Source organism: Coregonus lavaretus, assembly GCF_964263955.1.
Source record: "Coregonus lavaretus genome assembly, chromosome: 18".
Lineage (NCBI taxonomy): Eukaryota > Metazoa > Chordata > Actinopteri > Salmoniformes > Salmonidae > Coregonus > Coregonus lavaretus.
Window position 1 is genome coordinate 34,655,437 of NC_140005.1, and position 27,519 is coordinate 34,682,955.

Sequence of the window (27,519 nt, forward strand, 5' to 3'; positions counted from 1 at the left end):
TGAATTAGGAAGGACGGCTGTATTTTTGTTGTGACTGGGTTTATTGATACACTATCCAAAGTGTAATTAATAACTTTGTCTTGCTCAAATGGATATTCAGTGTCTGCTTTTTTTTATCTACCAATAGGTGCCCTTCTTTGCAAGGCATTGGAAAACCTCCCTGGTCTTTGTGGTTGAATCTGTGTTTGAAATTCACTGCTCCAGTGAGGGACCTTACAGATAATTGTATGTGTGGAGTACAAGTCATTCAAAAATCATGTTAAACATTATTATTGCGCACAGAGTGAGTCCATGCAACTTATTGTGACTTGTTAAGCACATTTTTACTCCTGAACTTATTTAGGCTTGCCATTACAAATGGGTTGAATACTTATTGACTCAAGACATTTCAGCTTTTCATTTTAAATGTAATTGTAAACATTTTGAAAAACATAATTCCACTTTGACATTATGGGGAATTGTGTGTATGCCAGTGACCCAAAAAATCTAAGTTTAATCAATTTTAAATTCAGGCTGTAACACAACAAAATTTGGAAAAAGGGGTGTGAATACTTTCTGAAGGCACTGTACATATACTGAACAAAAATATAAACTCAACATGCAACAATTTCAAAGATTTACAGCTCATAGAAGGAAATCAGTCAATTGAAATAAATTAAATTCATTAGACCCTAATCTATGGATTCCACATGACTGTGCAGGGGCACAGCCATGGGTGGGCCTGGGAGGGCATAGGCCCACCCACTTGGGAGCCAGACCCAATCACTGGGGAGACAGGCCCAGCTGATCAGATAGAAATACTCCTCAGCACCCTGGGCTGACGTGTTTACATGTGGTCTGCAGTTGTGAGGCCGGTTGGATGTACTGCCAAATTCTCTAAAATGACGTAGGAGGCTGCTTATGGTAGAGAAATGAACATTAAATTCTCTGGCAACAGCTCTGTTGGACATTCTTGCAGTCAGCATGTCAATTGCACTCCCTCAATACTTGAGACATCTGTGGCATTGTGTTGTGTGACAAAACTGCACATTTTAGAGTGGTCTTTTATTGTCCCCAGCGCAAGGTGCACCTGTGTAATAATCATGCTGTTTAATCAGCTTCTTGATATGCCACACCTGTCAGGTGGATGGATTATCTTGACCAAGGAGAAATGCTCACTAACAGGAATGTAAACAAATGTGTGTACAACATTTGAGAGAAATAAACTTTTTTTGCGTATGGAACATTTCCTGGATCTTTTATTTCAGCTCATGAAACATGGGACCAACACTTTACATGTTGCGTTTATATTTTAGTTTAGTTTAGTTAGCTCTGGCACTAGATATTCAAACCCTACAAGAACAGCAGTTTACCATGTTAAGAAAACTGTATTTTTTTTCTACTTTCTTTCTTCTTCTTTTTAAACTGCTGAGCTTTATGCCAAGTGTTATCAATGAGGGCAATGTAATATGAATCATTAATACAAGAGTAATTATACTCTATCAAACGTGTAATATTCCATTTAGCTAATGTTAAATGCAGTAATTAATTCTGAACCCTAGAGCCAACATCAATTTATTTGATTAGTACTTTACAAAGTCACACCAATATTTTAGACGTGTGTGGAGGGAATTTTTTGTCATTTTTTTTCCTCCCTCCCAACAGTCATCTGTAATGTTTCTTTCCTCGTGTGATGGTCCTCTACAGCTCGTTCATATTTCATCATTTAATATGCATGTTTGAAGACTTGTTATTTATTTATTTATTTCTAATTTTACATACATTTTACAGTTTTATTTCTAATTTTACATATGAGAATTTTAGTTTTTCCTCATCTGAGTGTTGACTTAAATGCCTTTTATTTTTTTAATATTAATAAAGTGGCCTTAAAAGGGGCTGTATCGAAAAAGGTCCCTTGTGGTGTCACAGGTTATCTCTCTGCCTCTCCTCAACTCTTTGTGAAGACACACAGTCTACCTACCTGTCTCTGTGGGTTTCTAAAACACACAGACATTTAATCATTTAAAGTCTGGCTCTTGATCATGCATGTGTGTGTCCCTGCTAAGGCCAGATCTGATCTGATGGCGTCTGATGGCAGGCGTGATTATTACAAACAGGTTAAGCACTGCAGAGCAGAGGTGAGCCACACATACACAGACACTGCACTTGTTTGATGCCACGGAGTAATTGTGTCATAATGAAGGGGTTGTCTCCTGGCAGAGGGGTCCCAGTGCTTTTGAACAGGGAGCGATGACACACGGGGAGCGATGACAAACCCCTCAGGGTACGAAGGCAAGGGGCGGTCGGGGAGATCGGGGTGGAGGGGAGTGTGTGTGTATGTGCGAGAGAGAGAGAGACAGACAGACAGACAGACAGACAGACAGATAGACACAGAGAGAGAGAGAGAGATAGAGAGAGAGAGAGAGAGCGAGAGAGAGAGAGAGAGAGAGAGAGAGAGCAGGCTGTCCATCATGTGATGATATTTGACAGTGGTGATTATTACTTTGATGGAGCAGAACACTTAATAGAGGAAGATTACATTTCTGAAGCCCTACCTAATTAAGGGGTTTCCTTCTTTTAAAACAAAGAAGCATGCCATTAAGTCCTTTTTATGTTTGGTGGTGGTTGAATCAGGTCTTTTCATCATTAATATGAAACTCTACTATGAAACTCATTAAGTGGTGTCCTTTTTACTTTTGAAAAGCATAAAGTCCTCTTTTTCCTTTTTTATGTTTGGTTGAATCAGGTGTTTTATATGAATATTTTCCTTCCTTCCTTCCCAGCCTGTCAGGTGTAATAGACGTAGAGGGAGGTTCATGGGGGGAGATATTACTGCGTGACCTTCTACAGAATAAGCATGTTGCTAAGGGCGCCTGGCCCAGCCGTGCACCGGCCTTGACGATAGCTACCACACCAGCCTAATTTACAATGCAAACGCAGCTGCTGTAATCCAAGTGTCCTTTCTGCAATCACAGACTATAATCTGCTGCCTCTCTTGTAATAGACAACACTGGCCACTTTACTGCCCACGACGCCATACAATGAATATTTGAGCCTGTATTATTTCTCCCCCGGCTGCGCATTGTTCTCGTCTGGGCATCAGCAAAGATTAAGGCAGATGAGTGCATTGTTGAGCCACTTGTGTAGAAAAGGAGGCTCATTCTAATACAGTTAAAATAGTCATTGGTCGTGTTCATGAATTATAATGGGCAACAAAAGGTTTGTCTGCCGCCAAAGCCTGTGAAAGAGAGATAGCTTTTGGCCTGATTCATCTTCATTCTGAAATAGATTTTAAAGCACTTTGTGTAATGCATTCACCAGCCAGTCAGCGCTGGGCTGGCACATTCACACCGACCGCACGGCACGGGCTGCTGTCATCTCTTATTATTGTATCTTAATCCAATTATAAATGGGATCTCTCATCCTTAGTCCGGTAATCCATGGTAGAGTGTTGCTCTTTAGGTTAAAAACTGATGTAAAATGGTCTCTCTTTTCTAAGGGGGATGTGATTATGTCACTCCTTTGTCTGAGGGGAGATTCAGCCATTCGTAATCTGTAGGAGTTTCTAACCCCAGCCCAGCCGCCCCGGCCTGGCCCCCTCGACCTCCCCAGCCCTCTAGCCCCCTCCATCTCCATCCCCAGCCACCTCAGCATCCACCTCTCCAGCCCTCTGAGAGAATCTAATTTCCCCTTGGTCCAGTAGATAGATAGAAGCCAGAGGTTGTATCCCAAATGGCACACTATTCCCTATATAGTGCACTACTTTTGACCAGAGCCCTATGGACCCTGGTCAAAACATGTAAAGGGAATAGGGTGCCGTTTGGGACGCAGAGGGAGACTCTGAGAATACTTATTTTTAATGTATTGTCTTCTTCTTTCTGTTGCCTCCTTTTACTTTATCTAAAGATATATGCATTGTGTCATGATATCTCTAACATAACTATGTCTGTCTTTATCTAAAGATATATGCATTGTGTCATGATATCTCTAACATAACTATGTCTGTCTTTATCTAAAGATATATGTATTGTGTAATGATATCTCTAACATAACTATGTCTGTCTTTATCTAAAGATATATGTATTGTGTAATGATATCTCTAACATAACTATGTCTGTCACGTTGTATAATGATTAGAAGTCAGGCGCAGGAATACGTATTAGGGGTTTTATTTACTCCACCTAACACAAACACGTATATATATATATCAAATGGATGTAACCAAAACAAAGAGCGAGGTGTAACCTCTACACAATACACGGGACGAGACCTGTAAACAACAAGAGCACAATACACTGTACTCACGAGACCAACGGATATGGGACAATTATCGACAAGGACAATGGGGAACAGAGGGCACAAATATACACATACTAATCAGGGGGAATGGGAACCAGGTGTGCGTAATGAGACAAGACAGTCCGGGGTTGGTGGTAATGATCTAGTTCAGTGACAACTAGAAGGCCGGTGACGTAGACCTTCAGAGCTGGTGAACGGAATGAGCAGTACCCCCACCCCCCCCGACGCGCTGCACCAGCAGCGGGACGACACCGGCCCCGAGGACGACCACAGGGACGCGGTGCGGGTCAGTCAGGGCGCCGACGGTGAAAATCCCTGGTCAGCGAAGCGTCCAGGATGTCCACCACAGGAACCCAGCACCGCTCCTCTGGGCCGTACCCCTCCCAGTCGATGAGGTACTGGAGACGCCCCGTCCGACGCCTCGAATCCAGGACTTCACGGACCAAGTACGCCGGACCTCCCTCGATGTCCAGAGGAGGAGGCGGGGCGTCACTGGGTCCAGCCTCAGCGAGGGGACCAGGTACCACTGGCCTGAGGAGAGACACATGAAAAGTTGGGTTAATGCGGTAATCAGCAGGGAGTTGCAAATGGTACGTTATCTCATTAACCCTCCAAAGTACTTTAAACGGCCCCACAAACCACGGGCTCAGCTTCCGGCAGGGCAGACGGAGGGGCAGGTTCTGGGTGGAGAGCCAGACCCGGTCGCCTGGAGAGAAAACAGGCGCCTCACTGCGGTGGCGGTCGGCCTGTTCCTTGTGCCGCCGCACGGCCCGCTGGAGACGAGTGTGCGCAGCGTTGCAGATCTCCTCAGCGCGCCGAAACCACTCGTCCACCACAGGGGCCTCAGTCTGGCTCGGATGCCAAGGTGCCAGGGCTGGCTGATACCCCAACATGCACTGGAAAGGGGTGAGGTTAGCGGAGGAGGGAATTCTGCGCGTACTCAGCCCAAGGTAGAAAATCCGCCCACTCCCCCGGCCGGTCCTGACAGTAACACCTCAGGAACCTGCCCACTTCCTGATTGACCCTCTCCACCTGCCCATTAGAGGACAGTACCCGGAGGTGAGACTGACCGTGACCCCCAGGCATTCCATGAACGCTTTCCATACGCGTGAGGTGAACTGAGGGCCACGGTCTGACACAATGTCCTCCAGGATCCCATAGTGCCGGAAGAGGTGTGTAAAAAGAGCCTCCGCGGTTTGCATGGCCGACGGGAGCCTAGGCAGAGGAAGGAGGCGACAAGCTTTGGAAAACCGGTCCACAACGACGAGAACGGTGGTGTTCCCCTGGGAGGGGGGAAGGTCAGTGACACCGAAAGGTGAGACCAGGGTCTTTGTGGAACCGGCAGGGGAAGGAGCTTTCCATAAGGGAGGTGTCTGGGTGTCTTTGACTGGGCACAGATGGAGCAAGAAGAGACGTAAACCCGGACGTCCCTGGCCAAGGTGGGCCACCAGTACTTGTCAGTCAGGCAGGCGATGGTACGGCCTATCCCAGGATGACCCGACACAGGCGCCATGTGCGCCCAGGTAAGGAGGTGGTCCCGCAAACCTGTGGGCACGTAGGCACGGTTCTCCGGGCACTGTGCAGGTGCGGGTTCCATACGCAGGGCCTGCCGTATGTCTGCATCCACGTCCCACACCACTGGCTTGATGATACGGAACGCAGGGATTATGGGGGGGCGATTAGGAGGCAGGCGTGTAGCCTGGGTCTTAGAAAAAACCTGATGCAGATCCAGGTATTCCTCCGGTAAATCCACTTGAGGGGCGTGGTCCGGACTTTCCACCATAGTGGTGTTGACAGACACCACGAAACACCTCCCCTGACACTCCTGCGACCAACCCAGCAGTCTCCTCTCGGACCAGGAAATAACAGGGTTATGCCAACTCAACCAGGGGAGACCTAAAACAACGGGGTGCGTGGGTCTATAGTCAAAAAGGTGATCTGTTCTAAATGAGTGTCATGGATCAGCAGAGAAACGGGAACAGTGATGTGATGTATGAGCCCTGTCCCTATTGGACAATTATCCAGGGCTCGAACCGGAATGGGTGACTGTAGGGGAACCAAAGGAATGCGTAATGCAGTGGCCAGTGCGCTATCTAAAAGATTCCCGGCAGTTCCGGAATTAATCAGAGCTAACGGGAGTGAGGGGCTAGGGTATTCAGGGAATTTAATGGGAAAACACACTGGTTGAGGTGACAGAAAAGGAGAGGAGATCTTGCATCCTTTCCGGGTTGGAGCAGGTGAATTCCCTGGCTTATCTCCTCTTCGCCTATTAGTGGATAAAGGGCAGGTCGGGGAGAAATGACCCCTTTCTCCACAATAGGAGCAGAGGCCCAGATTCCTCCTTCTCCTACGCTCTGCCTCGGGCAAACGTGCAGAGCCCACCTCCCTCGGCTCTGGCCACGGAGCAGGTGTAGCCATGGGCTCCAGATTCCACGCAGGTCTTTGTCGGAACCGCAGGAGGTTGTCCAACCGGATCGCCATGCTGATGAGCTGGTTGAGTGACAGGTTGTCATCACGGCAGGCTAACTCCTTTTGTACCTCCTCCTGCAGTCCGCTGCGGAAAACGGTGACCAGAGCCGACTCATTCCATCCGGTGGAGGCCGCAATGGTCCGAGCAAGTTACAGGTCGCATTGCGAAATGAATCCCTTACATCTCGCTGGTGCGCCGTCAAAGCGCTCCGGGAGGGACAGGGGTATTCCGCGGACCAGCTCAGATGGGACAGAGGCAGGTAGTGGTGGTGTGGGGGCTGAGCCGGAACCGGTGCTGGAGGCTGGAGGGACTGCACATTCCCCTCCAAACGCAGGATGGTTGCCAGCACGCTGTCCATGGCGCTGCCGAATCTGGAGAGACAGTCCTCGGGATGCTGGACTGTCTCTACGATGGTCGCCAGCTCGGCCTTTCCCGCTGTCTCCATTTAGGAGGTCGATAATTCTGTCACATTGTATAATGATTAGAATACGTATTAGGGGTTTTATTTACTCCACCTAACACAAACACGTATATATATATATATATCAAAGGGATGTAACCCAAACAAAGAGGTGTAACCTCTACACAATACACGGGACGAGACCCGTAAACAACAAGAGCACAATACGGACATGGGACAATAATCGACAAGGACAATGGGGAACAGAGGGCACATATATACACATACTAATCAGGGGGAATGGGAACCAGGTGTGCGTAATGAGACACGACAGTCCGGGGTTGGTGGTAATGATCTAGTTCAGTGACACATAGAAGACCGGTGACGTAGACCTCCGGAGCTGGTGAACGGAATGAGCAGCAATACCGGGGGGATCCGTGACAATGTCTGTCTTTATCTAAAGATATATGCATTGTGTCATGATATCTCTAACAGAACTATGTCTGTCTTTATCTAAAGATATATGCATTGTGTCATGATATCTCTAACAGAACTATGTCTGTCTTTATCTAAATATATATACATTGTGTCATGATATCTCTAACATAACTATGTCTGTCTTTATCTAAAGATATATGCATTGTGTCATGATATCTCTAACTGAACTATGTCTGTCTTTATCTAAAGATATATGCATTGTGTCATGATATCTCTAACATAACTGTGTCTGTCTTTATCTAAAGATTATGGGGTATTGTGTGTAGATTGATGAGGGGAAAAAAACAATTTAATAAATTTTAGAATAAGGCTGTAACATAACAAAATGTGGAAAAGTCAAGGGGTCTGAATACTTTCCGAATGCACTGTATGCATTGTGTCATGAGAACTCTTAACAGAACTATGTCTGTTTGCTGTGTACTGTTCTTAGATACGCTTTTGGACCTAAACATCTTGGAGAGACTGAGTTTGTTGTTTTCATGACAGAAATTATTCAGAAGCTATTAAGCTATTACTATTAAATAGTCATGGCTTAGTGATACCATTTGATTAAACAGTGGTATGAGTGGTTTTACCTTTGTGATGAAAAATGTAAAGATGGGATGAAAAAAGTGTGCATGGACATCAGTGGCGGCTCCTGAACAAATTCTCAGGGGGGGCAATTTTTCTGATGATTTAGGTGACCTACACACATTTTAAAAAAGATATGTCCAGCAACAACATGAAGACAGGGGCAGCATATAAGTCAATGCCAGAAGCATTTATTGACTGATCTCAAAAGTGTTGGCTTACAAAAGCAAAATAAGTTATCACAGTAAAAATAATCAAGGGTGTTCTTTCACATTCCTCAACACTGCATAAACAATATGCATTTCCATAAACAAATGAAATATCAGCTGAAAATACAGCATCTTGGTATTTGTTCAGATTGCAGGATCAACAAGAGCTTTTACCACATTTTTTGCCTCATGGTTGAATTGGAAATATGTGCACCTGAGCATAATTCACAACAAGCAAGCAGGAGCTTTTGATAGAGGCTACTGAAAACATTGATGCAAGTTATTGGTAATAAGAAATTTTTATAGACTTCCATATTCTGCCCTCTTGTATAGATTTGTGTAAATGAACAGTGATAGACATTTTGCCTGAAAACAGAATTTGAAAATAATTTCTAGAAAAGGTAAACACAGCTATCTGTATGGCTTTGTAAAAATGAACAACCATATTCTGGCCAATTGTATAGATTTGTAAATATGAACAACCATATTCTGGCCAATTGTATAGATTTGTAAAAATGAACATGAACAGATTATTTTATTTTTAAAACTTTTTTTAAAATGAAAAATAACTATTTTAAACAACATCAACTGTGAACTGATTTGGGCGTGTGTGTGTTAAAGAGACAGACAGGGAGGGACAAAGAGAGAGAGAGGCTACATTACTTGTACTGAAACTGTTCTCTTCTCTCTTTCAATGCAGCAAAGCGGTCAATGACTTTCTCATTGAAATCAGGCATGCTGAGGACTAGTTCCCTCTCCATGGAAAGCATGGCCAGTGCATTCAGACGTTCCTGGCCCATTGAATTTCGCAGGAATGTCTTAACTCGTGTCAAAGTTGAGAAACATCTCTCAGCTTCAGCTGTTGTCATGGGAGTAGTTATGAGGATGTTCAACAGAGTCACAGTCTCAGAGAACGTCTCCTGGAGGTTGTAGCTCATGAGAACCTGGTACAGTGCCAGTGCACCACAGTTTGACTTTCTCGTCGTCGGCAAAAAGACCGTTCAGTCTCTCCAAAAGCACACTGGCGATTGAGACTGAGGTTGATTCCGAGATGGGAAGGAACTCAAAAAAGCGCTCCTGCACTTTGTGGTTGCTATCTATGTACCTCAGCACAAGCACCAGCTGTGTCTGTGTAGAAACATCCGTGGTCTCGTCAGCTTGGATAGCTACGAAGTTCGCCGACTTCACCTCCTCCACAATATGTTCCCTCATGACCGCTAGCATACACTCCAGTAGCTCGTTTTGAATGGTCTTTGATGTGAACTTCTTTCAAAGAGACAATCGAGTTGCACTGAAGGCTAGCCATCTTGATAGTAGTACGTGAATTGATTGACGCTGCTACCCGCTCTTTTCTTAGTTACGTTCATGGTTATGTTACGTATGACGAAAGCGCGTAAGTGCAAGCACTCAGAAACCCATAGAGATTGTATTGAAAGCTCTGATATTTGAAAAAAAAAAGATTTTACATGAGAGTCTATGAGATACTTCTGGGGCGATTTTCAACCTGACTGAAATCGCCCCAAAAGGGGCGGGGCCATTTGAAGCACGACTTTAGCCTGATTGGACATTTAGTGGCAGATCAGACGTCTAGATTAGAACACTGATAACTACTGTTGCCGTGATATAATTGATTAGAAAAAAAATCCCTTCCTTTTCCCGTTTGGCAGTGCGTCGCCCATATCGCCCTAATGAACACACCGCCCCTGATGGACATTGTTTTTTTGGCGTACCGTCCAGTTGACCTCTATGAAATTATTAACATCATGATTTTCATTTCAAAGTAGGGACACTATCAAGTTTGACAACAGAGACCTAATTTGGTTGGTTTCCATTATGGGAGTGTTTTTTTTTCATTCGTTTAGCTTGTCCTCTTGGACAAGGACATCACTAAAACATAGAAATAATAATGATAACATTGTTGGGTAATGGGTTTGTTTATCTTTGTTTTTCGTATCTACCTTCATGCATTTGCTAAACTTGCCCCATGCTTGATGTAAAAGCAGCCTATTCGACAGACAGAGGATGTTCATCCCATAAGAATGAGTAGATATATAAATAAGAATGAGTAGAATTTGAATGCCCATGGTTAGAGGTTCTATATCTGTTCTACTCATTCTAATTCTATGGTTCATCGTGCCATTTGACTTCTAGTGAAACTATAGGCTATGTTCAGTATATTCGTTTCAAAGTTTCACTTTCATCAGCCTGCTATATTTTATGGTTTTAATGTGCTTAATTGATTTTAAGTCATGTTCTTGGCTAGACAATAAGATACGCCAAATACCATGTAAATAGTAAACTCATACAGCTACAACAACAAGTTCACTTCACAGTATTGGTGTATCATTTCACTTCTTAATCACTGTTTCTGCTTGGGATGATAATTTATGAAGGACTAAATTGCTTAAAGGGTTTTGACATTAAAGAGATTATTCCCATGTAATCCTCTGGTCCCAGTAGACCCAACCTGATCAGTGAGCGTTGCATGGCCAAACTCCACCAGCGCACTGTAGGAAATACCAACACACACACTAAAGGAAATACCAACGCCATGCAATTGGATATTCAAGAAGGGGGTTTGTATTAGAGGCAGAGACATATTAACAGCCTGCTGGTTTTCCTTGTCATCCCCAATTAACAACAGCAAATCCTGTTTTCATCCTAGTAAATGAGAGTGTTTAAAGGTTAGGGGATTTAATTTATTTAATTTTATAACTAAAGCGGCTTGTAATTTTCTATGGGTGTTAAGTTCGAATTTTGGGAGGGGGGTTAGAATTAGGAATGGGAAGGGTGGTGTTACAGGATCCTGTACACCTCTGGAGACACACACACACACACACACACACACACACACACACACACACACACACACACACACACACACACACACACACACACAGGTTCAGCCTATTAGGAGAGGCTGTTGTAAAAACAAGACGACATACTCTGGACTCCATTTTCAAGGTGCTTTTGTTATTATCTGTGTATAGGTATGTGTGTGTGTGGGATGTTGCTGCAGAAATACTAATAGTCCCTGTACATGTGTCCCTCCCTCCCTGCAGGTGGAGCTGACAGGCAGCAGTGTGTTTGACTACGTCCACCCTGGCGACCACGTGGAGATGGCAGAGCAGCTGGGCATGAAGCTGCCTCCGGGCCGAGGCCTTCTCTCTCAGGGCACCGCGACAGAGGACGGCGCCAGCTCTGCCTCCTCCTCCTCACACGCAGAGACCCCCGAGCCAGGTGGGCTTTACTGGGCACCCGCCGCGGGCAGAGAGGGAGGAAAGGGAGGCAGATGGATGGGAGATGGTGGGGGGAGTGGGAGATGAGGGAGACAGTGGAGAGGGGGATGGGGTAGCTTTTAATGAAAAAACTGATTGGTGTTAACATTAGAACGCAATGTGCCATCTTCAACACGGTTTCAAAATGGAGAGCTTTTGGCATTTTTATGCTGTTTTGTAATTGCTTTACTTTGGTTATTTGAAAAGCTATTATCAGGTGTTTGGCTGGCATACCTTATTTTGTTATTGTTTTTATGACAAAGTACAGACATATTTTAGACCATGTCAGTACTGAGTTGCTGCATTTTATCATTGTAGTGTCAAGTAAGAACAACAGTAGATTCATTTGGCTGTTGACTCACACCAGTCTGTGGGGGTTTTCTGTTATGAAGGGTGTGTGACATGATACCTCTGATGAGTGTCTCAAGCAATGCCCCAGATCCTCACAGGGACAGTGGAGAGAGGGACTGTGAAACCCAGCCCTACTGTAACACAGGCTTACCCACCCTGCCTCCTTCCCCAATTTAATTAGAGAAGGAATTGTATAGAAGGAATGAAAAGAGGTGACATTCCTCATTGGGATTCTTTTCAGGCCTGTTATAGGCTTTGCCTTCCAAATGTTCCCATTTTCATTGTGTTGTACTGATGATAATTTAAGTATTAGGGGAAAATCCATTTATAAATTAAACAAAATGACTTGATATCCATCAGTCCCTTAGTTCATCAAGCTGTTCAAACAGGAGGAAGATTGGCTGGTCGGCCCGGGTCTTCGGAGAGACTCAGTAATTAGATCTGCGAAGGATTTATTATTTGCTGATTGGGGCTTTAAATTAATTGAAGTTCCACATTTGTGGTTTTGTCCTTTTCGTGCCTTTTTTTCCCGGTAGGAGATATTTCACACTGGCAGAGCAGCGGAAGAAGAGAGGAGAGAGAGAGACTGTGTAGGAGTGCTTTCCAATGTTCATTTCTTTGGCGAGGAGAGAGAGAAAAAGAAAGAGAGAGGGTATCTAATGAGCGTTAGGGCTCCTGAGATTTATTTGTGTACACAGGGACTCATTATGAATGGGGTGTAGGAACAGAAAAAGGGCACCCAACACTTTCCCACCTCTACCACTTCCTGTCCTTTTCTCCTCTCTCTCTCTCTCTCTCTCTCTCTCTCTCTCTCTCTCTCTCTCTCTCTCTCTCTCTCTCTCTCTCTCTCTCTCCTCTCTTTTTCTCTTTCTCTTTCTCTCTCTCTCTCTCTCTCTCTCTCTCTCGCTCTCTCTCTCTCTCCCTCTCTCTCTCCTCTCTCTCTCTGGCAGCCAAGTGAAAGAGAAAGCAGGCAGTGTTTAAGGGAATGCCAAGTTTGGTGTTTCCAGCCTCTTGTCATCCCCCACCTTACCCCGAAAACACACACACACACACACACACACACACACACACACACACACACACACAGACAGACAGCGACCCCCCACACACACCTCCACCACAGCGGTCCTGTTGTACTCCCTCGCTCAGCTCCCCCGACAGGGATGTCACATCTTCTTCCCCAGCCATACCTGCAGGATATAATAGTGTTATCAACAGTCTATTTTGCATACGTGCAGCAGACTGGGATTCCTCGGCTTCCTTCCCCTTCCCCTCTCAAGGGCATGTCAGCTTGGTAATAAAGCTGTGAGTGTGGTGTGTGTACGTATCTGAGCAGACAGTCTTTTTCTTGGAGATATTAATCCTGGGTGTTTGTCAACAAGGTTTCTTTGGTGAGTATGAAGCAGGATGCACTAGAGATGTGATTATTTACATTTCAAATCAAATCAAATTGTATTTGTCACATGCGCTGAATACAACAGGTGTAGACCTTACAGTGAAATGCTTACTTACAAGCCCTTAACCAACAATGCAGTTTCAAGAAAGAATACCAAAAAAATTAAACACAAAAAAATACAATATAAAATAATACTAAATTAAAGTTACAAATAATTAAAGAGCAGCAGTAAAAATAACAATAGCGAGGCTATATACAGCAGGTACCGGTACTGAGTCAATGTGCGGGGGCACATTTTAGGGTTAAGTGCCTTGCTCAAGGGCACATCGACAGATGTTTTACCTAGTCGGCTCTGGGATTCAAACGAGCGACCTTTCGGTTACTGGCCCAACCTTCTTAACTGCTAGGCTACCTGCCGCCCCTGAACGCAGCTTGTTTTTGTTGTTGTTGTTGTTCTGTTGCATTGCTCTAAAATGGATAGTGATAGTGTTTCCATTAAATGAAATCACAGGCCGGTTTTTGTGACATCATCATGTCTATTTTTTTTCCTTCTATTTTTATTATATGAAGATTTCTATTTATGTATTATGTGCTGATTAAAGATTGCAGGAAGGGAATAGAGGTCATAGAACATTTCACCTAATCAAGACGACAATAAAGGTTAATAAATATACGACAGTTTTGCCTTTTAGGATGCCAGTATAAAAAGTAACTGTCAATAGCTGTAGTGTTGCTCCATACAAATGTACATTAAGTATTTTGGTCCAGTCAAAGCAAAGCTTTGTTTGTTTACATTGAGATTTCAGAGAGGCCCAAATGGCAACTTCTTTTTCAATATACAGTATTTCTATCCATCAGTCTTCCTCAGGTCACACTAGGGAGTAATCTATTGATTGCTATTCATTTGAACTCCCAGTAAAATTCCACACAGCAATCCTATAGAGCATGTCTCTCCATATGAATGTTTTAGACCGTTTACGCCACTGTCTAATATGTAATTATGTTTCAAGTTTAAACTTTATTTGCCATATGTAATCACTAGAGCTCTCGCATTAAAAACAGCATTACTGGAATGCAATTGTGTGTTGCATTGATCCCGCTATTCTTATCACTGTAATGAATACTCAGAGGGAAAAAGGTGTAGATTCACGCGCATAGCGCAGCAGGTGTTTATTACACCTTCGCAGATGGCAGGAATCGTGGTTACAGGCAGGCAATGGTCATACACAGGTAGGCAAACAGGGAGGTGAAACAAAACTAGGACTGAAGGCTAAAACAGGTTCTCACAAACGAGCTAGGAAAAGGCTTAGTAAAGTCAAAATGAACAATACCTCACAAGGCACAAACAGAAAGAACTGAACTAAATAAGGAGCTGATGAGACCAGGTGAGTAACTAACACAGAGTAACTAACACAGGTGAAATCAATGAACAAAAATGAAAGACAGGGCTACGTTCAAGAACACAAATAAACAGGGCTATGTTCAAGAACACAAGGTGAACTAAGAAAATAAATACAGAACCTTACAGTACCCCCCCCCAGGGAGGCTCCTGACGACCCAACGGTGGGTGGGCGGGGGAGCAGAGGTGGCTGCCTACCTCGGGGGCGAGGTCCGGCAAGCTGGTTCAACCTACCTGACGTTCTGCGTCGAGGCTGATGTCCAGTGGGTCTGTTCGGGGGTCGACCCCGAGGTCGGGGAGCGGGACGATCCGGACGGTTACGGTGGAACGCCTGAATCATCTCTGGGTCGAGGATGTCCTGGTCGGGGACCCAGGACCGGTCTTCAGGCCCATAACCTTCCCAGTCCACTAGATAGTGGATGCGACCTCTCAGGCGTTTGGAATCAAGGATGGCCTGAATGGCGTAGGCAGGTTCCCCTTTGACGTCCAACGGTGGGGGCGCACTGCGGGTTGAGACTGGAGGATGAAGAGGACTGTAGGGGACCGGTTTTAACAGAGACACATGGAAGGACGAGGAGATTTTATACTTACGGGGTAACTGGAGGCGGTACGTGACAGGGTTGATGCGATGGGTTATCTTGAAGGGACCAATGAAGCGAGGACAGAACTTTTTGCAGGGGAGGTGGAGCCGGATGTCTTAGGTAGAGAGCCACACACGTCCGGGGTGAAAGAGTGGCGTAGGTCGGCGGCTTCTGTCGGCAAAGTGTTTCTGGATATTAGAGGCTTCCTGCAGATGCCGGTGAGCGGTCTCCCATACCCGCGCACTATGCCGAAACCAGTCGTCGACAGCTGGGACAGTAACAGGCTCCGCCTCCCAGGGAAATATGGGGGGTTGGTAACCAAGGACACACTGAAACAGAGTAAGGCGGAGGGATGAATGCATGAGTGAGTTCTGAGCGTATTCGGCCCAGGCCATATACTGCCCGTTGGTCTGGGAATGGTACCCGGAGGAGAGGCTGAGGGCGACCCCCAGTCGGTCACAGAAGGCTCGCCACACCCGGGAGACAAACTGGGGCCCGCAGTCAGAGACGATGTCCTCCGAATCCCATACAGACGGAACACCTGTTGGAACATACACTCAGCCAATTCCATGGCGTTAGGTAAATGAGGAAGAGGAACCAGACGACACATTTTTGTAAAACGGTATACTATGACAAGGATGGTGGTGTTACCAGAAGATTCAGGAAGGTATGTGATGAAGTCAACAGCTATGTGGGACCAGGGTCTGTGAGGGATTGGCAAAGATTGAAGCTTACCGGAAGGGAGATGACGAGGGCTTTTGGTTTGGGCGCAGACTGGACAGGAGAGTACTAATCCCTGACGCCGGATGCCAGTGAGGACCACTAGAATTTACGGGCTAGAAATTCGGTGGTTCGTGTAATGCCCGGATGTCCTGACCCCAAGGACGTGTGACACCATTGCATCAGTTGGGGTCTAACAGCTGCTGGTACGTAACTCTTCCCAGCAGGAGGAGCCGGGTCTGAGGTTAGGGCTTCCTGTATGGCAGAGTGAACCTCCCACTGTACCGGTCCCATAATGCAAGAGGAAGGAAGAATGGGTGTAGGGTCTGAGTTACTGGTCAGAAGGTCAAACTGGTGGGAGAGAGCATCAGCTTTTACGTTTTTCCTTTCCAGGGATGTAAGTAACATGAAAATGGAAGCATGTGAAGAAGAGAGCCCAGCAGGCTTGTCTGGAGTTTAACCTCTTGGCCCCTCTGATATATTCCAGATTACGATGATCTGTTAGGACGAGAAAGGGATGTTGTGCACCCTCCAACGAGTGGTGCCACTCCTCGAGGGCCAGCTTAATGGCGAGGAGTTCTCTGTTCCCCACATCGTAATTCCTCTCAGCGGGGATAACTTCCTGGAGAAGAATGCACAAGGATGTGATTTTGGAGGTGTACCCACCCGCTGAGAGAGTATGGCTCCTACTCCTACTTCGGAGGCATACACCTCCAGGGTGAAAGGAAGGGTCGGATCAGGTTGGCGAAGGACAGGAGCTGAGGTGAAGAGGCGTTTCAAGGTGTTGAAAGCAGTCAGTGCGGTATCAGTCCATTGAAGGTTCCGGGTCTTTTGGCTAGTAAGGGCAGTGAGGGGAGCGGCAGTAGAACTAAAGTTCCGAATGAACCGGCGATAGAAGTTGGAGAACACAATGAAACCTTGGAGTTCCTTAATGGTGGTGGGTTTGTTCTCATCCATGCTGACCCCTCCAGGTGTCAGTAAGAAACCGAGGAAGTTTACTGAGGTTACATGGAAGGTGCTCTTTTCAGTCTTCACATAAAGGTTATGGTCAAGGAGCCGTTGAAGAACCCTTTGTACATGCTGTATGTGTCCCTTCGGGGAGTGGGAGTAAATCAAGATGTCATCAATGTAGACGTTGAGAAAGCGGTTGATCTTATCCTGGAATACCTCATTCATAAAGGATTGGAAGACGGCGGGGGCTTTAGTAAGGCCGTAGGGCATGACCAGGTATTCGTAGTGTCCTCGTGCGGTGATAAAGGCCGTCTTCCATTCGTCGCCTTCACATATACGGACAAGGTTATAAGCACTCCGCAGGTCGAGTTTTGTATAGATGTTGGCGTGGCCCACTTGTTCAATGGTCGCCGGGATCAGAGGAAGAGGGAAACGGTTCTTGATCATAACGTCATTCAGGGAACGGTAATCAATACATGGACGAAGACCACCGTCCTTTTTTCCAACGAAGAAGAAGCTGGACGCAGCCGGGGAAGAAGAAGGACGAATGAAACCGTTTGAGTGCTTCATCAATGTAGTTCTCCATTGCCTCATTTTCCGGGATAGATAGGCGGCCCTTTGGTGGGGACATGCCAGGGAGTAAGTCAATAGCACAGTCCTCTGGGTGATGTGGTGACAGAGTGGATGTTTTGATTTTGCTGAAGACATTGCTGTACTGGGCGTATTCAGATGGTATGGTGGGTGGCACTGCAGAGGCAGAGTCCTCAATGGTGGTGGCTCTGCAGGGTAGGCTGAGACAACTGGTGAAGCAGGTAGAAGACCAGGACAGTAGTTCACCTTGTCACCACGAGATGGCAGGGTCGTGACGACAAAGCTAGGGGTGTCCAAGGATGAGTGGCTGTTTAGGGGATGAGAGTTCCATGAGTTGAATGGTTTCGGTGTGGAAGACTCCAACCTGGAGGGTAACGCTCTGTGTCAGGTGCATAATGAAGCCCGTGCCCAATGGCTGCACGTCCAGGGTGTTAATCCTTAAGGGAGGGGTGACAGGTGTAAGATCAATGTCAAGCTCTTGTACTAGCTGGTGATTGATAAAACTACCTGCTGCTCCCGAATCTATCAAGCCCTCTACGTACTTCGTAACCCCCTTCACGGTTATCAATACTGGGATGGAGAATTGCTTCTGGGAGATATTTAGAAATACGGACCCGCCTACCTGCATGGCAGCAGAGGGACCCTTCTCATCTATCCGTGGGGGGCGAACAGGGCAATGGCTGAGTAGATTATCTTTCCCACCACAGTATAGGCATAGCCCTTCTTGGCTCCACCTTTGACATTCGATACACGGGAGAGGAGCATGGCCCAACTGCATGGGCTCTGGAAGACTCGGACGGGATGACGGAATCATGGAAAGAGAAGGTTTCATGTTCCTGGGTGGCAGAGTTCTTCGGCGGTCGGCGATGAGGCGGTCGAGGGAGATGGACATACGAATGTATTGATTTAAATCCTGAAGGTCACCTCTACAGGCCAGCTCCGCCTGAAGTTCCCTGTTGAGCCCTCTTCGGTAGACGGTAAGTAAAGCAACCTCACTCCATCCCTGCAGCCATGGTGCGGAACTAGATGGCATACTCGGCAGCTGAATTGCGTCCTTGAAGGTCTATGAGGAGGTCCCCTATAGGACGACCGGAAGGAGAGTGATCGAATACCTCTTTGAAGAGGGTGTGGAACTGGGTCTCGGATCCAAGTTCTGTGCTGTTGGCAGTCCATATGGCGGTGGCCCAATCCAGGGCTTTGCCTCTGAGTAGAGACACAACAAAATCCACCCTGCTCTTGTCGGTGGTAAAGTAGGTGGGGTTGTGCTCAATGTATTTGCTTCAGAAATCCCTGACATTTCCCAGGTGAACTGTCATATTTTCCAGGCATGGATATGAATGAAGGAGGGCTATGGGTTATGATAGGCTGGCGGAGAAGATGGCCGATTAACTCCATACGCTCCTCTTGCCGGGTTAAGCGCCACTGTAGCTCCGCTGAATCCATTCCGTTTTTGGTGAGGTATTCTGTAATGAATACTCAGGGAGAAAAAGGTGTAGATTCACGCGCATAGTGCGGCAGGTGTTTATTACGCCTTCGCAGAAGGCAGGAATCGTAGTCACAGGCAGGCAATGGTCATACACAGGTAGGCAAACAGGGAGGAGAATCAAAAACTAGGACTGAAAGCTATAACTGGTTCTCACAAACGAGCTAGGAAAAGGCTTAGTAGAGTCAAAACAAACAATACCTCACAAGGCACAAACAGAAAGAACTGAACTAAATAAGGAGCTGATGAGACCATGTGAACAAAAATGAAAGACAGGGCTACGTTCAAGAACACAAAGAAACAGGGCTACGTTCAAGAACACAAGGTGAACTAAGAAAATAAATACAGAACCTTACAATCACAGAGAATAGTGTCCAGTCAATGTAGTGCAGTTCAGTCTTACAACATTCAAATTAATCCAACAATATTCTATTCATTTAGGTGTAAAATGAAAATTGAACTAATTGCCATAAGTAGTTAATTATGTGTCGCAACAGTCTTAATTGTCCAAGGCGTTGACTTATGTAAGGATCATAAGTCCTTGATTATTGTTGCTAATTATGCTATTAGTACAATGAATGTGAATAATCCTTTGTAATTGTACACATTTATCATAATTATGAAGTTACCTAAGTTATTGTCATCTACATTTTATATCATTTAAAGGACAATTATCATTAGTTTCTCTAAAGATAAAGGGGCAGTAGAGCCGGATTGGCTGGCGGGGGGGGGGGGGGACAGTGTTTGTGTATACTGTATGTGTTAGGCAGTGTGTGTGTGCAAGCATGTGTGTGTATGTGTATGTGTGTGTGGACTGCGTGAACTCCTCTCCCAGTAGGTTAGACCTTTGATTTGTGTGGATCCTCCTCTAGCCTTTAACAGGTGTCTGCTGCATGTGACATTTGAAATGCAAATAGAGCTCTTTGCCAAGAGCCCTAGACTCTACCAATGACAAGCCAGAGCAACCCCCTCTCACACACACACACACACACACACACACACACACCTGGTATGAGGGTCTGAGTTGAGGGCAAGGTTCTCCACTTTGGTATGTGTAAAAAAATATCAGTCAGAAAATACTATTAACTCCATAGACATAAACTGATCGTGCAAATTCAAATTCACACAATATTTATTATGGATTTGCAAATGTGCTTCAATTAATTAAATAAAAACCACTTTAACAAAGAAAGACTAAGTACGGTGCAATTATTATATTACAAAATTATTATACTAGAGCAAGAATTAGCCATCTTAAAACGGGCTTGCTCTCCTAGTTTAATTGGATTTTTCAGAGTACATAATGAGCAATCAGAGACTATTATTAGTAGACTTTTCTAATTACTTTTTAAACTAAGACTAGAGTAGGTGCATGTTCTGTTTACAATAGGGCATGAACAAATGAAGATAATGGAAGAGTTGAGTGACAACATAAGAGCTCACTGCTCTGATGTGAAATACATCTCCTCATCCTCCACATTAATATATCTCATAGATATATATTTTAATATCATGTAGGTTTAAATCAAACTTCTGAAGTGATATGTACAACTGAAAATTTAATTTGACTACAGAGATCTGCTTCTGCTCTGCATGTGTGTCTGTGTGTCTCTGTGTGTGTGTGTGTGTGTGTGTATGTGTGTGTGCGTGTGCATGCAGGTATGTGTGTGTGTGTGCATGTGTTTGAATTATCCCCAGCCCCAGCTATTGTCCTGGGAAATAGGAGAGGAAGGAAACAATGACCTCCACCTGTTCTTGTGAATTAATGTTAGCCAGGAGAGGAGAGGAGAGGAGAGGAGAGGAGAGGAGAGGAGAGGAGAGGAGAGGAGAGGAGAGGAGAGGAGAGGAGAGGAGAGGAGAGGAGAGGAGAGGAGAGGAGAGGAGAGGAGAGGAGAGGAGAGGAGAGGAGAGGGCAGGAGAGGAGAGGAGAGGGCAGGAGAGGGCAGGAGAGGAGAGGAGAGGAGAGGAGAGGAGAGGAGAGGAGAGGAGAGGAGAGGAGAGGAGAGGAGGTGTGAAGGGGAGAGGAGAGGAGATGAGGGGAGAGGAGAGGAGAGGAGAGGAGAGGAGAGGAGAGGAGAGGAGAGGAGAGGAGAGGAGAGGAGAGGAGAGGAGAGGAGAGGAGAGGAGAGGAGAGGAGAGGAGAGGAGAGGAGGAGGGGAGCTAGTGTCTTCTCTGGTCCTGCTGGAAGGAGGGAGGGGGGTTGAGTCAGGCCCTCCTCCTGGCTGATAGACCTGCTGGAGCTGTTTATAAAGCGCACGTACACACACACACACACACACACACACACACACGCGCACTCGCCCTCTCTCACCGTCGCTCATGGCCACAGTCAGCCAGAGAGGAAGTCTTCAGAGAGGCCCAGGGGTTGATATGCAGCCAGGCTGACTGGTGCTGGAGTAGAGTATAGAGGCTGGTTGGGTAGGATGGCAGGTTGGCTGTGTTGGGGTCATGTGTGCTCAGATGTGATACTCTTACACAGGGGCAGCTGTCACAGATTTGTATCTACCATACCGCCCCCTGCCTCATTTATAGTCTGCTGGTGAAATTGCTCTCTTTTAGATGTACTGTAGCCCAGAGTCCATATTGGTCTTTGGTGGTGTGGGCAGCAAGGCAATACCATGCAGTCATATTGTACAGACTATATGTGGAGTGTACATTTCACAGACGTATATGTATGTTCACAAGTGTTGTGAAGGGTTTAACATGGTATGTTGTAACAGTGAATACTGTAGCTGGTGGCTGGTGACAGTGGATCCCCTTCCAGTTCATTCCAGCCCTGTCTAGCAACATCAACCAGCATCAGTTTATTCTCTCTCACGTCTCCCTCTGATTAGGAATGCAAATCCAAGCGTTTTGTTCATATGTCTCTGTCAATACAAGGATATATTCAATTAAATAAACATCAGTCTTTGTTGTGATGTCCCCCTCTTTCTTTTATCTATAGAAACAGTCAGTCTACAAAGCAGACAGCGCTTATGTTTCTTAGAATGGAAATACCAATGGAAATAAGGAAATGTGGCGTCTTGTGTACTCGCCAGGAAATATAATATTTGCTGTCCAATATTTATTATTTGAAACATGCCTGTGACAAAGATTTCTGGATTAAGTGTTTTATTTTCATGTCGGTTATTTTCAATAAGGAGATAGGAAGTGGGATTTATGTTAGTTTCCTGTGACTGTGAGATGTGACTCCATCCCAAATGGCCCCCTATTCCCTATATGGGCCCTGGTCAAAAGTACTGCACTAAATAGGGAATAGGGTGCCATTTGGGACGTAGTAGTGGACTGTGCTGTGGCATTGAGTTCAAAGCAACTCTTCTTCTTTATTATTATAAAGAAAGTCCCTTAGGGGATCCCACTTCACAAACCTGCTGTAGTAATTCCAACAAACTAAAGACCAAGAGAGCAGGGTAATTCGTATTGAAATATATTTTTTTATTCATGAAATAAACACGCTAGCAATTTCTAGAATGAAGACAGAATGATTTGCAAACAACCTAAAACAAATATCACACTATTGTCTTTACTACTGAGATTACATGTGGTATTGCAAGTAGTTGGTTTTCCTATATATAAATAAATACAGTGTGATTTCCGTGAATGATTTATCTGTCTTGGTTTCATAATTCAACACTCATAAAGCTCCTAACAGGGTAAAAGTTGTAATATAGTCCCTTAACTTTCTGCTTGCTGGGGGAAAAGTCATAAGTTACCTTAGAATTATGAAAGTACATATCTGTTCATCAGATAGATTCTCTGTCAAAACATCAGTGTGGGTGTTGATGAACTAGGCATCGTAAATAAAGTCCTACCTGGCTCCCTCGATCGTTAAGACAAATGTTTTTTAATCATCTGATGTGTTCATTTATCCCAGGGCTCTAACTTTATCCTTAAATTAAGCCTCTTGCTAAAGCATAACTTGATTGAAAAATGTTATTAAATCAAAATACCCATCAATCACGGCTAGCCTTCGTGTGGCAGCAAGTCTTTGATAAAATGAATCACTGCTGTATTTTTCCTTAGAAAGCACTGAATATATTGTATTTTCTGTTATCTTATAGCTGTAGTTTTAACCCAGACTTTATTCATAGACCCGACTTTTAGATATGAAACTAGTGCGTATTGATGTGTATTGATGAATTATGACTGTTATTCATGATTGTGTTATTTATCAACAAGGCCATTTTCCCCACTGTGCCTATTTAAAGACTTCAACTTTATATAATCTGTCACTTACAGTTGGCAGTGACTGTGCTCAATTATAAATATTTGTTCTTAATGCAGATCAATTTCAGACAAGGAAAGCGTTTGAACAGCATTCGTCTGAAAGCTGACATCTCAACCACTCTGTGGTGTAATTATTCAGGTTGCAGGTGCAGCCAATTATTGAGTATTATCTAGAGTACGTCTGTGTACAACGGACACCTCTGACAGCTAGTTGACTGTATATGAAGACAATGGTGTCTGCTGTAACCCCTCAAAAAGCCCCTCCCACATTACTAAAAGGACTAATCAATGCTTTTGAAACGTCTGTGCATTTCATCATCACTCCTCCTAGTACCCGGAGCTGCTCCCAGCCGCTATCAAACCGCTCGGCTCGGCGCCTACATACGCAAAACAATCCCTAAAGAGGAACAAAGAAACTAATGACAGCTTAGCCAGCCTAAAAGATTGAAAATTCTGTCACGAGGAAAGTACAAGATCACTGGAGGAGGAAGGCATCAGAGCTTTGAAAGACAGAGGCAGGATCAAGCAGTCTCCAGACTATTAGAAGCCAGTTTTATTTAAGCTTATTTGGCTGATAAGGTTGTCAGAAAAGGCTTTTTATCAGCCTAGTGTAGTAGGGAGGCATTACAACACTGCTCTGTTCCCATGCAGTGTAGAGAGAGTGCTGCAGTGCTTTGTGGGAAAGGCTTTTGATAAAGCTGCCACATGTTTTCACACAGGAGGAAAGGCCACTTTGGAGTTCAGCTCTCTGATGTTAAGCGGTAGAGAATAATGATACACTGTGGAGAGTGGAGACCCTCTTGTTTATATATTGTTTGTTCTTTTCATATGTAGACAAAGCTTTATTGTGGAATCTGAACAGTCTGCATTGTTTAATGTATTGTCATATAATTGCTCTGTATAAAATACATACGTGGTCAGACAAGTAGTAACCTGGTAAGACAGAGGGGTTTTTAGACTTTCCCTCCAGGAAGAGAAAGGGAAAACAAAATAGTAGCCACTGCAGTCACTCTGCCTTGCTCTGTTTAAAAAAGCAATTGAATAATTTTTCCAGTTTGTGGAAATGACAAACCATGTCCCTTTGAATATACGCAGAGGGCGGAATATCAAAGACCAAGCATGTTGACAGAAAACACAAACAAATAACAGTCATATTGTCCGACTCCTCACTCACAAATAACAGCCTTCTAGAATTGTACATTGTGAAGGTTAACCTATCAGACATGAAATATTGGGATTTCTGAAAGTCTCTGTCTAACTGGGTAGGAATGCATTGGTATTCTGTTTAGCTCTTATAGGCAAGATGGGTCACTGTGTTTCTCAGGCATTTATTCATAGAAAAGGAGCTGCTGCTGCAATCTGACTTTCCTCCCTTTAAATACATCTTTTAGATCATACACAGGAGTAAATAATGGCCTTATTTGCAGCTTTGAGTGCTATTTAGACTGCCCTCTCTCAGAGCTGAATTGCTTTTTGTTGGGCCTAAATTTCATATATATGTTTTTGTTTAACTAGGTGCTTATAAGAGCCGGTACTCCCAATAAACTGGGAAATTATCGCTTCTGCTTTTCCTCGTGACACAATTTGTCAAACCTGCTGATAGGAAACACATTCTATTCATAAGGTTCCTCTCCTCCCGTCAGCATCGGTGTGATTCGGTAGCAATTCAATTATAGTTTTGTGAGATAGTGAGCCCAGAGAGAGAATCCGGGCTGACAAGAAATATGACAGGACAGTTACAGAGTGCTTATGCAATTAAACTTTCACTGACAATACCTGGCGAATGATGAATGCCTGGGCGGAGGTGTGTGTGCACAAGCAATGTCCCACAAGGATTGCACATTTTTCATTATTTTACAGCTGCTCTGATCTTCCAGGGCTGGCCGGGAGCTGTGGCAGGGAGGGAGAAGGAGTGAGAGTTTGGAGGAGAGAGAAGGAGAGGGGGGTTAAAAGAGTGGGCGGGACAGAGAGAGAGAGAAGGAGAAGGAGATAGGGGTTAAGAAAGAGAGTGGAGAGAGGGAAGAGAGAGAGAGCGAAGGAGAGGGTAAAAAGAGAGAGAGAAAGAGGGGGAAAAGGAGAAGGCTTAGTAGAGAGGGTGTGGAGTGGTGTATAAGGGGAATGGAGTGTGGGGAAGTAAAAAGCTTGTTCTATTGTTGAGAGGACAGAAGCAACAAGTGACCCTCTTAAAACAGAGATGGGGGTTTTAAACGTGTCAATGACATTTTAAAAAGAGGTCTAGCTATATCAACCCTTTCTTCCATAAAAATGACTGTGTTGTGAGCACTGAAACTATAGCACTTTAGTTTCGAATGACTTTACATTTAGTTTACGTTTAGCAATTACATTTTGTATGGGTATTTTGTATTTGATTTCTTCATACGCATACAGTGTATAAAATCTGCACCTGAAGGCTCAAACCCAGAGCAAAGTGTCAAGGAAGGCACAACAGTTTGGTATAATCATAAGATTATCATATGTGGGGCAAAAAATGTATTCCGTGTTCACATACAATCCAATTCTCAGGCAGTTTGCATTTCATTTGTTATCAGACAGTTGACAAATTCAAATCCTATTTTAATAGGGTAGAAATGATTTCAAAGCTACTCTTTATCTAATGGAATCTGAATATTTTCCATCGGAGAGACTGACAATATCTACATGGGATGTCAATATTCATAATTGCATGATGGTGTGTAGAGTCTGTTCCTATAGGACTCCTGTAATGATGTACTGCGTCTTAAATAAAATATAGGGCCAGGTTTGTGTGCCTGCTTGCTAGCGCCCTGGTCAAAAGTAGTGCACTACATAGAGAATAGGGTGCCATTTGGGACGCAGCCCTTCTGTCTTCCCCTTCATCCTGTCTTTGTCTTCTACCTTAAACGGTGTAATCTTCAAAAGCCCATTAAAAGTAGGGAGCGAAAGCATAGAGCAACATTAATAATACACATCTGTCTGTTCTGTGAGAAGAAAAATCACATTTAACGACAGAAAAACGATGACCTCGCTAGCTTTACCTGCATAGTGAAGTACAAAGCAACAAGATATACAATAATGTCATGGTAAAACACAGACTAAAAGACAGTTGGGAAAATGTAAAGAGACAAGGGATCTATTGGGAGTAGGCCACAGTTCGGATTATATTGTATGATAGCTTCTCTGTTTATATTCTAGTTAACAAGGTCATTGTGACCTTGTAAATACATTTCTTTGTCTACTTTGTCACTGGCGTCATTTGCTAGTTATCAGCCATACAGACATAGCCCGGTGAATGTTATTAGTGTGTTAGTCAATGGTTGGCATTCCACTGAGGGTTTCACCGACACCGGTTCGTTTGTCCACAGATCAGAACTTAGGAGAGGTGTTCTTTTTAATTAATCATTTGTCCTTCAAACAGTCAAGTTTCTCTCCTTCGTTATACGTTGGTTCTCCACAGATAATTAGGTCCCATAGTTCAGCTAATTCCACTTGAGAACTGGTTGTAGCCACCTGCTTCTTTTGTATGGGTAATCTTTGTCTTGTAAGATTCTGTCCCCGTAGACTATTGCAGCTCATGAAGAATGAGAAAATGTCTCTTTTTCCCCACAGTGTCCTCCGTGCACTTGCCTAAAATGTTAATTGTATGCGTACAACACATTCTCTCTCTCTCACACACACACACACACACACAGAGAGAGACACACACACACATACTCTCTCTCTCTCACACACACACACACACACACACACACATACAAATACACACACCTTGGTGTGATAGTGAGGTGTTGATTTTAGGTGTATATGGATCTGAAAGGAAAACTAATCCTATTAATTCAAAGTGAATAACAAAGAGTACCAGGCCTTTTCCCATGTTGTTCCATTTATTCAACCTGCTAGTGTTTTGTTCTTCCATCATAATTATTTCCCAGTCAGATCCACACTGATTTCCTGGTGGACTTGTGTACCTCAGACTAACTTATAGAACAACGGAGCCGGGATAATTCACACTATTCCTCTGGGGTGGTGTTCTCAGTTTTTTCAAGGACATTTTTATTACAAAGCTGATGGAATTTGCATATTAATTCATTTCTTTCCATTTTTAAGATTAAATGTTGTCAACATGTATCAGTGCAAGGCT

General features: G+C 44.5%; 1 protein-coding gene across 1 annotated transcript in view; it reads left to right on the forward strand.

Moving 5' to 3' along the window:
* LOC311145234 (neuronal PAS domain-containing protein 3-like) overlaps positions 1 to 27,519 on the forward strand; it is a gene marked incomplete at both ends in the record, with an annotated part of 312,893 nt that overhangs the window by 254,187 nt on the left and 31,187 nt on the right. The window contains one exon of the mRNA XM_084181466.1: positions 11,488 to 11,665. Coding sequence (XP_084037592.1) covers positions 11,488 to 11,665 — 178 coding nt within the window. The remainder of the gene's footprint in view (positions 1 to 11,487; positions 11,666 to 27,519) is intronic.